The sequence below is a fragment of the Microcebus murinus genome, chromosome 16 (genome assembly GCF_040939455.1).
Source record: "Microcebus murinus isolate Inina chromosome 16, M.murinus_Inina_mat1.0, whole genome shotgun sequence".
Classification (NCBI taxonomy): domain Eukaryota; kingdom Metazoa; phylum Chordata; class Mammalia; order Primates; family Cheirogaleidae; genus Microcebus; species Microcebus murinus.
The window spans coordinates 58394111-58409383 of NC_134119.1; the positions used below are offsets into that span (position 1 = coordinate 58394111).

General features: G+C 42.4%; 1 protein-coding gene across 4 annotated transcripts in view; it reads left to right on the forward strand.

Annotated features, from left to right (window-relative positions):
• The first annotated feature begins 4355 nt into the window (after window positions 1–4355).
• The window catches only part of LSM14A (LSM14A mRNA processing body assembly factor), a 47063-nt gene continuing 36145 nt past the window's right edge, over window positions 4356–15273 (forward strand). For 2 of the 4 annotated variants that reach the window (XM_075992983.1, XM_075992982.1), the window contains exon 1: window positions 4356–4674. In XM_075992983.1, the coding sequence (XP_075849098.1) occupies window positions 4554–4674 (121 nt within the window). In that variant the 5' untranslated portion in view covers window positions 4356–4553. The remainder of the gene's footprint in view (window positions 4675–15273) is intronic. The other 2 variants (XM_075992981.1, XM_075992980.1) reach the window with 1 other exon arrangement.

Genomic DNA, 15273 nt, shown 5'->3' on the forward strand with positions numbered 1-15273 from the left:
TCTTTTCAATTATAGCCAACCTAATAGGTTTGAATCACTGAGGTTTTGATTTGCATTTGCCTAATGATGAATGATGCCGAGGCCGGCGCGGTGGCTCAATGCCTGTAATCCCAGCACTTTGGGAGGCAGAGATGTAAGGCCAGAAGTTCAAGGCCAGCCTGGGTAACACAGCAAGACCCTAACCCTACAAAAAATTTAAAAATTAGCTAGGTATGGTGGTGTGTGCCTGTAGTTAGCTACTCAGGAGAATGAAGCAGGAGGATTGCTTGAGCCCAGGAGTTAGGCTGTAGTTAGGCAGGATTGTGCTACTGCACTGTATTCTCCAGCTTGGGTGGCACGGTGAGATCCTGTCTCTAAAAGCAAACAAACACACAAAATGATATTGAACATCTTTTCATGTATTCTCTTAGTCCATTTGGGCTTGTATAAGAAAATACCACAAATTGGGTAGCTTATAAACAACAATTTATTTCTCATAGTTCTGGAAGCTGGGAAGTTCGAGATCAAGGCACTAGCAAATCCAGTGTCTGGTGAGGACTCTCTTTCTGGTTCATAAATTGCCATCTTTTCACAGTGTCCTCACATGGCAAGGGTCTTTCTTGGGCTACTTTTATAAGGGCACTAATTGCATCCCACTAATCACCTCCCAAAGGCCCCACCTCCTAATACCATCACCTTGGGGGTTAGAATTTCAATATATGACTTTGGGGGGACACAAGCATTAGCCATTTTTATATCTTCCTTGGAGAAATGTCTCTTCTGATCTTTTACCCTTTTTTTTTTTTTTTAAGAGACAGCGTCTTGCTTTGTCACCCAGGTTGGACTGCTGTGGCACAATCATAGCTCACTAGAGCCTTGAACTCCTGGGCTCTAGTGATATACCTCAGCCTCCTGAGTAGCTGGAATTACAGGCATGAGCCACCATGCCTGGCACTTTTACCCATTGTTAAATTGGGCAATTTGTCTTTTTATTGTTGAGTTGGAAGAGTTCTTTCATATATTCTAGATACAAGTCCCTTATTAGATCTATGATTTGAAAATAATTTCTCACATTCTGTGGGTTGTCTTTCACTTTCTTCTTCTTCTTTTTTTTTTTTTTTTTTTTTTGAGACAGAGTCTCACTATGTTGCCTGGGCTAGAGTGAGTGCTATGGCGTCAGCCTCACTCACAGCAACCTCAAACTCCTGGGCTCAAGCAATGCTGCTGCCTCAGCCTCCCAAGTAGCTGGGACTACAGGCATGCACCACCATGCCCGGCTAATTTTTTCTATATATATGTTAGATGGTCAATTAATTTATTTCTATTTATAGTAGAGATGGGGTCCCGCTCTTGCTCAGGCTGGTTTCAAACTCCTGACCTTGAGCAATCCGCCTGCCTCGGCCTCCCAGAGTGCTAGGATTATAGGCATGAGCCACACACCCGGCCCTACTTTCTTGATATTGACCTTTGAAGCACAAATATTTTTTATTTTTATGAAGTCCAATTTATCTAATTTTGGTGGGTTGTTTGAGCTTTTGGTGTCATATCTAATAAACTATTGGCTAATCCAGGTCACAAAGATTTACCCAAAGGTTTTCTTCCAAGACTCTTATAGTGTTAGCTCTTACATTTAGGTCTTTGATCTCTTTTGAGCTAATTTTTGTCTACGGTATGGGGGTGACTTTACATCTTGTCTGCAAATGGAGATGGGATAGAAAGTGTTTCCAATCAGACAGGAGATGAAGGGGTGATTACAGGAGGGAGAGTGAGACATACTTTCTGGGAAGTAAGCAATTCAGTGTGGCATGAGCCTAACGTGTGCAGAGAGTACGTTGGGAGTTGCAATTAATAGCAGTGGCCACCCCAAAGGGTGGTGACAGGTAGGGACCTTGTTTCTTTCATATTCTCCATCAGCCACCTCCCAGCCTCACACAGCAAAATAAATATAAGTAAAAAATAGTATACTATCAGAACAGCTTTGAACAAGTCTCCAATCCTCCCAGTCTCCTCTCCCAAAATATTGTCACCCCTGAGCCTTCCAATGTAGAAATTCTAGAGCTTCTATTGCTAAAAAGTTTCCATGGGGAGGAATTATTCTTTCTGTAGGTCACTGGAAGCTATTGAGCACAGAAGCAACATGGGTTTTGGATTTTAGGAAGCCTGCTGTAGTAACGATATGTGTCACAGTTCTCAACTTTGCTTGTAACACATAAATTGGATATTCGTATGTGCAATACACTATGGGCTACCACACCAATCAGCTGCATTATGCGTATTTCCCTGATGTTCTAGGGTGCAGAAAACCATGATTTGCAAAACAAAAAGTTGAATCAACAAGATTGGTAACCGATTTGGTATAGCTAGATAAGGACTCCTGGTTAGGATTGGACACCCTAGTGAGTCCTAAGGCTAGTGATGGGTATAGACAGTATGATAAAGGGCAGTTTATTAGGGGGGAGGAGAGAAGTAGATGCGGGTGATTTTGCACATTGAGTTGGAAGTGCCTAAGGGACACCCAAGCAATTGCATCTACTAGGGAGTTAGCATGGCCCTGGAAGTCAGGAGATCTGGAATGGATATGTAAATTGGGGAACTGCAGTTTATAGATGGAAAAGGATGAGCTCACTCAGGAATCATGAGAAGGTAAGGTAGGTCCCAGGCCTGGAATGAGGAGGGAAAAACAGGAATAATAATTCAGCCCCCTGGCATGGATCTTCTACTGAATCAAGGATTTCATGGCCTTTCCTTGAAGCCACTGTGCACCAACCCCATCTCATCTCTTAGTTTTCTCTCCTGCTTCCCCTTGCCTGTGATGCCAGGCTTCTCGCCATTTGTTCCCTGCCTGAGCTCTGGCTTCATCCAGCTGTTCATTCATGCAGCAAATATTTACTGAGCAGTTTCCTTTTCCCCGGTGTTACACTAGGCCCTGATGATACAGCAGTGACCAAAACAATGTCCCTGACTCAAAATATTTACATTCTAGTGAAGGAGACAGACACACAAATAATTAAATAGACATATTTGGGAGAGGTAAATGCTATGAAGAAAAAGCAAGCTAAGTAAGGGGGATATAGAGTGATGTGGGTGGCATTATCTTAAACAGGGCAATCAGGGAAGTCATCTCTGGAGGTGACATTTGAGCAGAGACTGGAGTGAAGTGCTAAAGTTCTGGGTGAAGAAGAGTGACTGCAACAGAATGGGAGAAGGGAGATAACAAAGCTAAATCATGTATGTCTTTATAAGCCAAAGGAAGGCATCTAGTTTTCACTCTGTGTGACCCATGGGTTCAGCAGGGGGAGGAGTAGTGGGTAGAGGAAGGACATGTTCTGAGTTATAATAGATTTTAACAAGATCTTTCTGGCTGCTGTGTTGAGAATAAAGTACTGGGGCAAAGGCAGCTGTAGAGGGAAATTTCATGAGGCTACTGCAATAATCCTGGCCAGAATAATTGTGGCTGGTTGTAGAGCTGTAGGGATGGAGATGGTGAGATGTGAAGCACTCAGATTCAGGCTGTATTCTGGACAGGATTTGCAGTTGGAACAGATGTGGAGGTGAGAGAGAAGTAATGAAGGGATGATTCCAAGACTTTTGGTCTGAGCAGCTGACTAAATGGTACCAGTTAACTCAATGGGGAGGGAGCAGGTTTAGAGGGGTAAAGGGGAGCATGGCTTTGGACACACAGTGTTTGATACGTCAATAAGACATATCAGACAGAGAGGAGAGGTTGAAGAGGCTATTGCTTGTATGAAACTGGAGTTCACAGAACTGATCAAAGCTACAAACACTTGGGATTGGTCAGGATACAGTGGCATTGAAAGCCAGGAGCCTGCATAAGACCATCTGAAAGAGCTGGATGGTGCAGGACTAAAAATTGCATCCTTGGGACAGAGTCCCAGCTCTAGGAGTAGCCTAAGGGGAAAGTCCTTGGGCGATGGATCCTGTAACAGGGCCTGGAGAGCTCCATGAAGTGCACAGTCGCCTCAAAAGGGAAAGGACAGTGTCTTAAAAGGATGACCAGCAGCCCGCCAGAAGCTTGGAGGCGGGAGGGCAACTCTCCAGGTGGAGGGTCCCACTTTTGCGAAAGACACAGGCTCCTGACGAGGTGTGACGCGCCAGGAAACGCAGGTTGCAGCCGGAGTCAGAGGAAAGCTACGCGCGTCTCCACTCCTGCCCTCCGTGTGCGGGTACCGCAAGACACTTCTCCTCCCCTGGCCCCCCGAAACCCCGCTGAGGGGGCCCCAGCAGGACCGCGGTAGACCAGGCCGCGAAGCGCGGCCAAGGCTACAGAAACCGCGAAGGGGCCACCGCCGCCCGCGGCCGGCCAAGTCTCGCGAGAGCCGCGGCCTCGCCCTCCCAGCATGCCCCGCGCCGCCGCCGCTGCCGCCGCCGCCGCCGCCGCGCCGCGGCTAGAGGGCGGGAGGCTGGGGGAGGGTAGCGGAGCCGGCGCTGCCGCCATGTTAAGTCTGAAGCGGCTGCTGTAGGCGCCGACAGAGCGAGCAGGCGCGCGGAGCGGCGACAGCGGCGCGGAATCTGCCTCTCTGCGAGCGGCCCGGAGCGGCGGCGGCGGCGGCGCCATGAGCGGGGGCACCCCTTACATCGGCAGCAAGATCAGCCTCATCTCCAAGGCGGAGATCCGCTACGAGGGCATCCTCTACACCATCGACACCGAGAACTCCACCGTAGCCCTCGCCAAAGGTACGCCGCGGCGGGCCTCGGGGCTGCGGGCCGGGCCGGGCGCCTGCTCCGAGCCGCTCCCGCTCTCGGCCCGCGGCCTCCTCGCTCCCGCCCGGCCCTCCGTCGCGCTCGGGGAGGCCGCTCCCCTCCTTCCTGCCCCGGCGTCGCGGGCCGGGCCGCGGCCTCCCCGGGGCTTCCTGGCTCCCGCCGCGAAGGTCTGCGCCCGGGGTCCGGGGAAGTAGGGGCCGGGGTGCGCGGCGGGCGGGCGGGCGGCCCGCCCTCAAGTCCGAGAACGGGCCGGAGAACACGGAGGTACGCGTCTTCCAACTCCGAAATTCGGTGGTTCGGTCGCCTCGCCACAAAACAAAGCCGAGTAGCCCGAGCGTTTTCCTGCCTAGCTTGAGTTTATAGTGCCGACTCGTTGCTTCCGTAGCACCCCGTTTCCCCCGCATTCCTCGTTTTCAGCCCGTCGCGATATTCCTCAGGTGAGCCTCTAAGTAATGTGCTGAAACTTTGGGATTGCTCCGCAACGCAGACATTCTCGAAATGCCGCCGGTACCCTGGGGCAGATCGCCTCTCGCTTGGCTCCTCGGTGGCATTTACCTGTTAGACCGGAGTCCTCCTCGGAGGCTGTCGTGCAGCCCTCTCTTGAAGGGTGCGTTTTAGAAATGCTTGCTGCTCCTGCCCCCCACGACCCTGTTTCTGGAAACCTAGTGCACGGGAGGGTCTCAAGCTGGATCCCGGACCCTCGTTCGACAAGGCAGATCTGAGGAGTGGTAGGTGGGCGCCAACTGATCCCTCCGGGTGCTCGCTGGGAAAAGGGAGTTGTGCAGTGAGGATGTGGAGGAGGAAGGTGACCCTACCCCATAGTGTTTGGCATCGCTCTAGTCTGTGTGCGTTTTGTTTCCGTTCACGCGTGCTGGGCCTTTGCTCCGCCAGGAAACCAGAAAGAAAATAAAAACTTTAGCTCTCTGTCGTTAAAGGAAATGTCACGACAGTTTAGAATACTTACGGGGAAGAAAGGTAACCCAGGTAATTTCCCCAGCACAGCTTGGTAGAGGTAGGAGCTGCATAGCCTGGTAGGGAGAAAAGGGTTCAGGGACAGGAAGAAAATTTTCTGAATCTGTAAAATATTTTAAATTGTTAACTAATAAACAAGTATTTAATGACTTTTTTGGATGCTCTGGTAGATCCTTTTAATGGCTGTAGTGTTATAACACATCTTAATACAGAGAGTCTTTTTATGTTACAGAACTACACCATAAAAGAGAAATAGGAGATGTTCTACAATTGGATTGTGGTGATGGCTGCACAATTGTGTACATTTGCTACAAATCATTGAATTATGCACTTTAAAAGATCTAAATTTAAAAGTAGTATGAGAAACCAGAGAGCACCCAAAACTTTCCTCTCGCCTTGTGAAACATTGTCTTATGACACATTACCTCATTAAAGCATCTGTAGGTTAGTACTTCATCATCTTTTTAGAAATCCACTGTATTTCAGGATGAATGATGGTATTTAGTGGTTACAGACTTGGGCAAGTGGTTAAAGACTTGCCCAGTGATGCTTCTTAAATAACTTAGTTTTTGCTTGGACTTTGGACTTATTTTAGAATTATTCTTATATTAAGCTTTTTTAAAAATAAAGATTGCTATTTAGCTGTACAGTGTTCTAGTTTTTATGGTTTTATGAAATTGTGAAAAAGTCTTTCTAGAGTGCTTGGTGAGAGCCACATACAGATTGAAAACAGTATTTCTCCTTAAAGTGGTTTAATTTTTAAAAAGCATTGTTTTATCTAATCTGAATTTAAAAGTGTCTTGCCAACCTAGTGACATACCTGTGAGTTGGCTATGCTACCTTTACTCCTCATAAAGAAAAAAATCCATCTACATACTTGGAGAGCTGATTTAAAACAAAAAATAAAAAATAAAAAAAAAAGAAAAAGAAAAAAATCCATACATTTTAAAAATTTCTAAAGTATTTAGTCTTTTGTTTGTTTGTTTTTGAGACAGAATCTCACTCTGTTGCCTGGGCTAGAGTGCCCTGGCGTCAGCGTAGCTCACAGCAACCTCAAACTCCTGGGCTCAGGCAATCTTTCTGCCTCATCCTCCTGAGTAGCTGGGACTACAGGCATGCGCCACCATGCCGGGCTAATTGTGTGTGTTTGTATTTAGTTGTTCAGCTAATTTCTTCCTATTTTTTTAGTAGAGGGGGGTCTCTTGCTCAGACTGGTCTGGAACTCCTGAGTTCAAAGGGTCCTCCTCCTGCCTCCACCTCCCAGTCTAGGATTACAGGTGTGAGCCACCATGCCCAGGCCCCAGTTACTCTTTTTAAATTGCGGATTAAGAGTTAATCTCTTTGAAGCCAGTTTGGTGGCGCATGCCTGTAATCCCAGCTACTTGAGAGGTTGAGGCAAGAGGATCGCTTAAGCCTAGGAGTTCAAATCCAGCCCCAGCTCTAAAAAAAGAAAAAAGATTTAAGGGTTAATCTCTTTGAGTAACATTCTTAGAATTTTCTTTAGAATATTTTTAGTCTCTCTGGAAAGAGTTTTTTTCCTTTTTAATAACTTCAAATGTTGAAAAGATACAGAAGATAAAAATGAAATATTTTTAAACAAAGATCCTTGTAACTACCACCCAGGGCAAGACATTGCCAGCATCCCAGAAGCTTCCCACCGCCTGTATCTTCCCATCACAACTACTTACCATCTTAAGGTAGTTTACCTGTGTTATTCTCACATTTGTACTTTGACCATGTAAGTTTATATCGCTAAATATTAGAATTTAGTTTTACCATTTTTCACCAGCATGTAAATGGAATTATTTTGCATGTATTTTATTTTTGGCTTTTATTGTTGCATAGTATTCCATCATGAATATAACATAAGTTTTTCTGGAGTTGTTTTGGATATTTACAGTTGACATTTAGATTGTTTGCATTTTTTGGCTATTATGAACAATGATTTTTTGCACATATTTATTTATTTATTTATTTATTTTTGGAGACATAGTCTTGCTCTGTTGCCTGGGCTAGAGTACCATGGCTGTTAGCCTAGCTCACAGCGACCTCAGACTCCTGGACTCAAGCGATCCTTCTGCCTCAGCGCCCCGAGTAACAGGGACTACAGGCATGCGCCACCATCCCCTGCTAATTAATATTTGTTTTTTAAGTACACTGATGCATGTTTATGTAGTTGTCTTGAGGGTATATGCTTACAATTTGAATTGCAGGAACAGGGGGAATGTGTTTTTATCACAAATGCCAGGTGTTTTCCAAAGTAGTTGTTCATTAGTTTCTGCTTCAGTTATTTGTATATGAGTTCTAATTATTCCATGTCCCTCACCAACAACCATACTTGGTATGATATTTTAATTCTAGCCAGTCTGGTGCACATGTAGTTTTATTATTCATTTCCCTGATTGCTAAAAAGGTTGAACACCTTTCATATCTTAGCCATTTGGATTTCATCTTTAATAAAGTGCCTTTGAAATATTTTGCCCAAAAAGAAATGCATGTCTGTTTTTAGAGTTCTGTATTATAAATATGGATCCTTTGTTGCATGTATGTATTGCATATATCTTTTCCCATTTAATGATTTCTTTTGGTGAAGGAAGTTCTTCATTTTAATGTAAACATGTTTATCAGTCTTGTCTTTTATAGCCAGTGGGCCTTTTCTTCCTTTCTTTTTTGTTATGTTGTGGAGATATTATATCTTTTTAAACCTTTTTTTGTTCTGGTTTTTCACCTTGATGTCTATAATGCACCTGAAATTGATTTTGTATGCAGTGTCAAGTATTTAGATGTTTAAATTTAGTAAGGAATTCACTTGGTTTATATGATCCATATTACAATTTAGGTTCTTTACTTGGATATTACTTATAATTTTTTTTTAAGGCAAGCATGAAAATGAGGTTTAGAGAGGAGCGAAAGCTAGGATTATAGGACAAGAGCAGGATATAGGTTTACAGAGCATGTTACATATACCACAGATGATAACTGGACCCTTGTTCCAGCAGAGGGAGAGCAAAAGGAAGGGCACAAAAAGGACGGATATTACTTATAATTTAAATATATCCCGGAACTATAAATTACTCTTGAAGTTTTTGGCTAGTTACATTCCATGTGGCATGTAATTATGGTGCCCATATGGCCTGGTTTCCCCGGGTGGAAAGTCCTTGTTTGTGCCTCTTCTGGCATAATTATTAAAAACATCCCTTTTCTCTCTTGAAAATGTTCCCAGTTTGAATAATATATCATATGGTCACACTTTATAATCAAAAGTAATTGGCCGGGCGTGGTGGCTCACATTTGTAATCCTAGCACTCTGGGAGGCCGAGGCGGGTGGATTGCTCGAGGTCAGGAGTTCGAAACCAGCCTGAGCAAGAGCGAGACCCTGTCTCTACTATAAATAGAAAGAAATAAATTGGCCAACTGATATATATATATAGAAAAAATTAGCCGGGCATGGTGGCACATGCCTGTAGTCCCAGCTACTTGGGAGGCTGAGGCAATAGGATTGCTTGAACCCAGGAAATTGAGGTTGCTGTGAACTAGGCTGATGCCAGGGCACTCACTCTAGCCTGGGCAACAAAGTGAGACTCTGTCTCAAAAAAAGAAAAGTAATCGCAGAGGGTACTGCTGAGTGATGCCATTTATTTTCTGCTACAGATTGCACAGACTAGCTCTAGATTTATAAAGTGAAACTGAGGTACGTTTTATGGAATTTGATCCTCAGAACCTAAGTAAATTTCAGTTTTTAAAAGCAACCTAGAAAGGCTTTGATGTTAATCTTTTAAGTATTAATATGTTTATAGATAATCTGGGTTGCAGTTTGTTTTTGCAATTTGTAGTCATTGTCACAGTTATGAGTTCATTTTCTTCCTAGTGCTGATCATGACCTATACATTTACACATGTGTTTATTGGCCATCTTCACCTTCCCTCTCACTTCCTGAGTCTGAGTTCCTGGAATGAAAAAATGTTTATTCATGGCCAGTGGCTCACTCCTGTAATCCTAGCACTCTGGGAGGCGGAGACTGAGGATGGCTTTAGCTGAGGAGACCAGCCTGAGCAAGAGTGAGACCCCTGTCTCTACAAAAAATAGAAAAATTAGCCAGGCATTGTTAGCCAGGGGTCGTGGTGTGTGCATGTAGTCCCAGCTATTCAGGAGGCTGAGGCAGGAGGATCACTTGAGTCCAGGAATTTGAGGCTGCAGTGAACTACGATGATGCCACTACACTCTACCTAGGGTGACAGAGCAAGATTCTTGTCTCAAAAAAAAAAAAAAAAAAAAGGAATGTTTGTTCAATGAGTGAATAAATGGAAATAATTTAGCATTTTAGCTTATTAATCTTGTAGAAGTCTCTTGGGGATACCTCCAAATAATGCTTTACTATGTTCACAATTGTATTTCCATTTAAAATTAAAGTTACCCCCCCCATAAGAAATTTTGAAGAATTTCAGTAGGGATGCAAGAGGATGAAATCTAATAACAAAATTGACATTATTGGGGAGATAATCTTTTACTTTGTGACTCAAGCTCAATTATAATTTTCATTTAAAGTTTAAGGAAATTATAAAATGATGACATGTATGAATAGTTTGTAGAATAGTTCCAGTTATGTTTGCACCTCTGTCTGTGTGTGAATATGATGCCTAAATAAAATGTGCTCAAATGAATGAAATTCTTATCTAAGATAAAGAGATTCCTATAGTTAGCTATAGGTGGATAATCACTCAAATGGAAACCAGGTTGCTACTGCATTAGGAAAAGAGACTTTTTGAAGAAGAATGATTATATAAGCCAGTTGCCTTTAAAATGATCTGTCCTCAATTAAAATCAAGGGATCGGAAGAATATAAAGGCAGGTAAATTGTTAATAGATTATTTCTTTAATCATCTGCCAAGTCTTGCCCTTTGGCATAATTTATCTACTTCTTGATTGTTAATTAGCCTCATAGTCATAAACTATGATCTTATTGGAAAGAGTGGAAGAGCTTTGAATGATGGATAAAATATCTGAGGTGCTTGATTTCTTGCATGACTTGAGGATCTAAATCTAGCAACTCACAAAGTCACTGCCTAGATTGACAAAAGATCTAGAGAAAATTCAAGCCAGTTTCCTTTTGTTTCGTCCTCCCCTCCCCTCCCCTCCCCTCCCCTCCCCTCCTCTCCCCTCCTCTTTCATACTTTTTAATGATCTCATCCAGGTTATGGTTTCAGATACTATCTATATACCACTAGCTCTTATCTCTAGCCTGGTCCTCTCTGAATTCCTGACTTGTTTATCCAGTTACCTCCTTAACACCTCCACCTGCAGGAATGTCTACTTAGAATCTCAATTCAACATATCCCAAACCTACCATCAGCCTTCCCCATCTCATCAAATGACAACTCTATCCTTCTGGTTGGTAAGGCCGAAAACTTTGGAGTCATCCTTAATTTCTCTTGCATGCCTCATATATGACATGAACCCTGTTAGCTCTGTTTCTAAAATAGGTCCAGAATTTGACCTTTTTTAACCCTACCTACTACTCTACTCTGGTCTATTATCTCTCATCAGTCTATTCAGAGACATTCAGATGTTCCTGTTTTTGTTTCCAATATTTGCCTCTCAGTTCCCCTTCCCCTGCCCTCATGCTCCCAGTTTTATTTGAGTGCATCTTTGTAATTAAAAAATAAAATACATAGAATACATGGGTGACAAATTTTCATAGTGAACCTGTGTTTTCTTGATTGCTTGACTGGTTGGTTGGCTGTATCATTCCATATTAAGAATCTTGTTTCTGTAGAACTTTGATGCTACTGCTTTGTTGTCTTCTTTCATTCTGTTGTTACTTTTGGGAGTCTGTCCACAGCACTTTTCTCCCTGGAAGCTTTTAGAATTCTCTACTCCTGGAATTCACAAATGTGACCACACTTTGTTGTTGTTTTTTCCTGAGTGTTTCTCTGTGGACCGTATGAGTCTGAAGACTGAAATGTTCTTTTAAGAATTCATTCTCCCTCTCTCTCTCACTTATTCTCTAGCTGTCTAATATTAGTTTGTCTTGTTTCTGTACCTTCCACTCTCCATTCTTTTTTTTTAAATGCCTAGTGGATGCATTTATCCTTTTTTTTTCTTTTATATTTTCATATTTCTGTCTCTTGTTTTTGTCATTTGGAAGATTAAAATATAAAACCAACCATAAGGAAAAATGCCCAACTGAAAGCAGCTTAAAGAGTCAAGATTAAGGCCAGGCGGGGTGGCTCACGCCTGTAATCCTAGCACTCTGGGAGGCTGAGGCAGGCAGATTGCTCGAGGTCAGGAGTTCAAAACCAGCCTGAGCAAGAGCGAGACCCCCGTCTCTACTATAAATAGAAAGAAATTAATTGGCCAACTAATATATACAGAAAAAATTAGCTGGGCATGGTGGCGCATGCCTGTAGTCCCAGCTACTCGGGAGGCTGAGGCAGGATTGCTTGAGCCCAGGAGTTTGAGGTTGCTGTGAGCTAGGCTGATGCCACTGCACTCACTCTAGCCTGGGCAACAAAAGCGAGACTCTGTCTCAAAAAAAAAAAAAAAAAAAAAAAAGAGTCAAGATTAAATTTAAACTGCTAGGTAAAGATAGCAAACTGGACATGCTTTTACTTTTCCTTCCTTTTGATAAATCCTACCAAAACTTCATGAGAGGAACTTTTGTAAAGGGCATAAACCCATAAAGGACAAAGTAGATTTGCAAAGGAGAGAGCATCAACAAACTTTGGGGCACTGAAAAGCAAATAGATGAGTTTAAATGACTTCTTAGCAAAATTGAGAGAGCTGCAACCTAAGCAGGCAGTGGGTAAAGCCAAGAAGTAACCTGATTTATATCCCCAAACTCCTAAAAGGCTCAGGAATTGATATCAGCAGGTACTAGAAGACTATGAAATTACAGGGGAAGAGGTGGACCTAAAAACTGGAGGATTAACTCAAAGTTTGTTTAAACAGTGATCAGACCTTAATCCCCTTTTGTACTTGACACAGCCAGATACCCTGGTATTCTCTGGAGAGGATGAAGTAGAGGTTCTGGAGAAATGTAGGCACAGTAGAGAACAGAGGGACTACACTAATGACAGCATTAAGTGAACGTAGACATACTGGATGCTGAGACATCTACGTGGAGAGAGTATTATTTTTTCCTCTCCTACTAAGTGGTGGGTTTCTTTAACAGGAATTAATATTAAATTTTATTAGATGCCGTGTAAACAGTTATATAATGATTATATAATTTTCCCTTTTGCTCTCATTAACAGCTTTGTGAAGTATAATTTACATACTATAAAATTTATCCATTGTAAGCATACAGTACAGTGGGAGTTATGCAGCCATCACTATATTCCAGTTTTAGAACAAAACCTAGAGTTTCTTTGTGCCTGATTAGTCAGTACTTGCTCCCACCCCTAGTCCCAGGCAGCCTCTGATGTAGACTTGCCTTTCCATGACTCTCTTTTGCTTTTAAAATGTAAATTATACTGAGTGATTTCCTAATATCAAAACATTCTTGTATTTTTAGAAGACTTAAGTTTCAAACAATTGTATATTCTGTATATTTGTATCAACTTGAATAATTAGCCTGTATTTAACGGCTTGTTTACATGGAGTTTATGGATGGATTTCAGGGAGTCCTTGGTCTCCTGAAGTTATAAGCAAATTGTTTACATGTGTAAACATTTGGGGAAAGAGTTCATAGATTATATTAGTTTTCCAAGACCCAAATAAAATCTACCTTCTCTAAAATAAAAGCTTTAACATCTTTTTACTTTTCTTCCTTTGCCCCATTTTCCAGGTTTTGTCTAACTTGGAGTTTAAGTTACTTGTTATTACTACATTGTTTATATTTTTAGAATCCCATAAGAACAGTTTTATTAACAATATTGATTTAGATAAAACTGTTAAGTTCTTATTTCATAACTCATCACTACTGAATTAGTTTGGCTGAAATTTTTTTACAACAAAAAATAATTTCTGGCCGGATGCGGTGGTTTACGCCTGTAATCCTAGCACTCTGGGGGGCCGAGGCGGGTGGATTGCTTGAGGTCAGGAGTTCAAAACCAGCCTGAGCAAGAGTGAGACCCCATCTCTACTATAAATAGAAAGAAATTAATTGGCCAACTAATATATATAGAAAAAACTAGCCAGGCATGGTGGCACAGGCCTGTAGTCCCAGCTACTTGGGAGGCTGAGGCGGAAGGATCGTTTGAGCTCAGGAGTTTGAGGTTGCTGTGAGCTAGGGGCACTCACTCTACTAGCCTGGGCAACAAAGTGAGACTCTGTCTCAAAAAAAAAAAAAAAATGTAGGTATGAATGAGCTGTCCCACGCACTTCCCACTGGGACTCTTGTAGAGCCTTTTCGCTTACATCCCTGTCCTATACTGAGTGTCCTTGTTGATCCAAAGAATCAGGCCTTTCTTTAGCTCAGGAAAACTTTGGGGAGGCCACGTGTACCACTTATCAGTGCCTCTTCTCTTTTCATACCCTTCTCTAATACTCACCCCAAGTTCCAGGCAGGTGCAAGCTTCCTCTCTTCCCCTTTTTCTTGTGCTTACTGTTTAATAAGCTGTTCATTCAGGAGAATGACTTAGCATCTACCGTGACTATGTGCTAGCTACCCGTCTGAGTAGCTGGGACTACAGGCCCGTGCCACCATGTCTGGCTTCAGGTTGGCTATTTTAAGAGTTTGGGAAAGCAGAAATGTAAGCTTAAACTAGTTTTGTGCTTATCAAACTTTGTCTTATTATGTTTTACTACTTGGCATCAGCTTCTTTTCCCCCCTTGTGTTTTTTGTACATAGCAAATTAACTATTTGTTGATCACATGAAAGGTTATTTTTTTTGTTTGTTTGTTTTTTTTGAAACAGAGTCTCACTTTGTTGCCCAGGCTAGAGTGAGTGCCGTGGCATGAACATAGCTCACAGCAACCTCAAACTCCTGGGCTCAAGCAATCCTTCTGCCTCAGCCTCCCGAGTAGCTGGGACTACAGGCATGCGCCACCATGCCCTGCTAATTTTTTCTATATATATTAGTTGGCCAATTAATTTCTTTTCTATTTATAGTAGAGACGGGGTCTCGCTCTTGCTCAGGTTGGTTTCGAACTCCTGAGCTCAAACGATCCGCCCACCTCGGCCTCCCAGAGAGCTTATTTTTTTTTTTCTGAAAATTTTTCTTGGTCAGAAAATGTATGGTTGAATAACTTGATATTTAATGGGGAAAGGTATAATAATTGAAGACAATATTAAGAATATTTTTTCAGATAAGTAATATGAATTAGTGTAGATCAACTTTCTTTTGCCATCCTTTGCTTTATAGAAGTGTTTCAGGATGTCTCTTACCTACAGTTTCAGAGAGATCCTGTGTATATGTGTTTTGCTTCATAATAAACATTATAAGGGCCACTATTGTTTTGTTATTACATCACCATCTAAAATTTCAGGTTGCTTTTTTGGTTTTGCAATTCTGTCTTCATGTCATTTTCCCCTAAATTCTTATTCTTACTAGTCAGTATTCCCTTAAACTTTGTCTGAAATTTTCACAGTGGAGGAGAGAGATATCCAAGTAAATCTGTGTATATTAGTAATCCAAGGGGAGGAATCTTGCAGAGAGG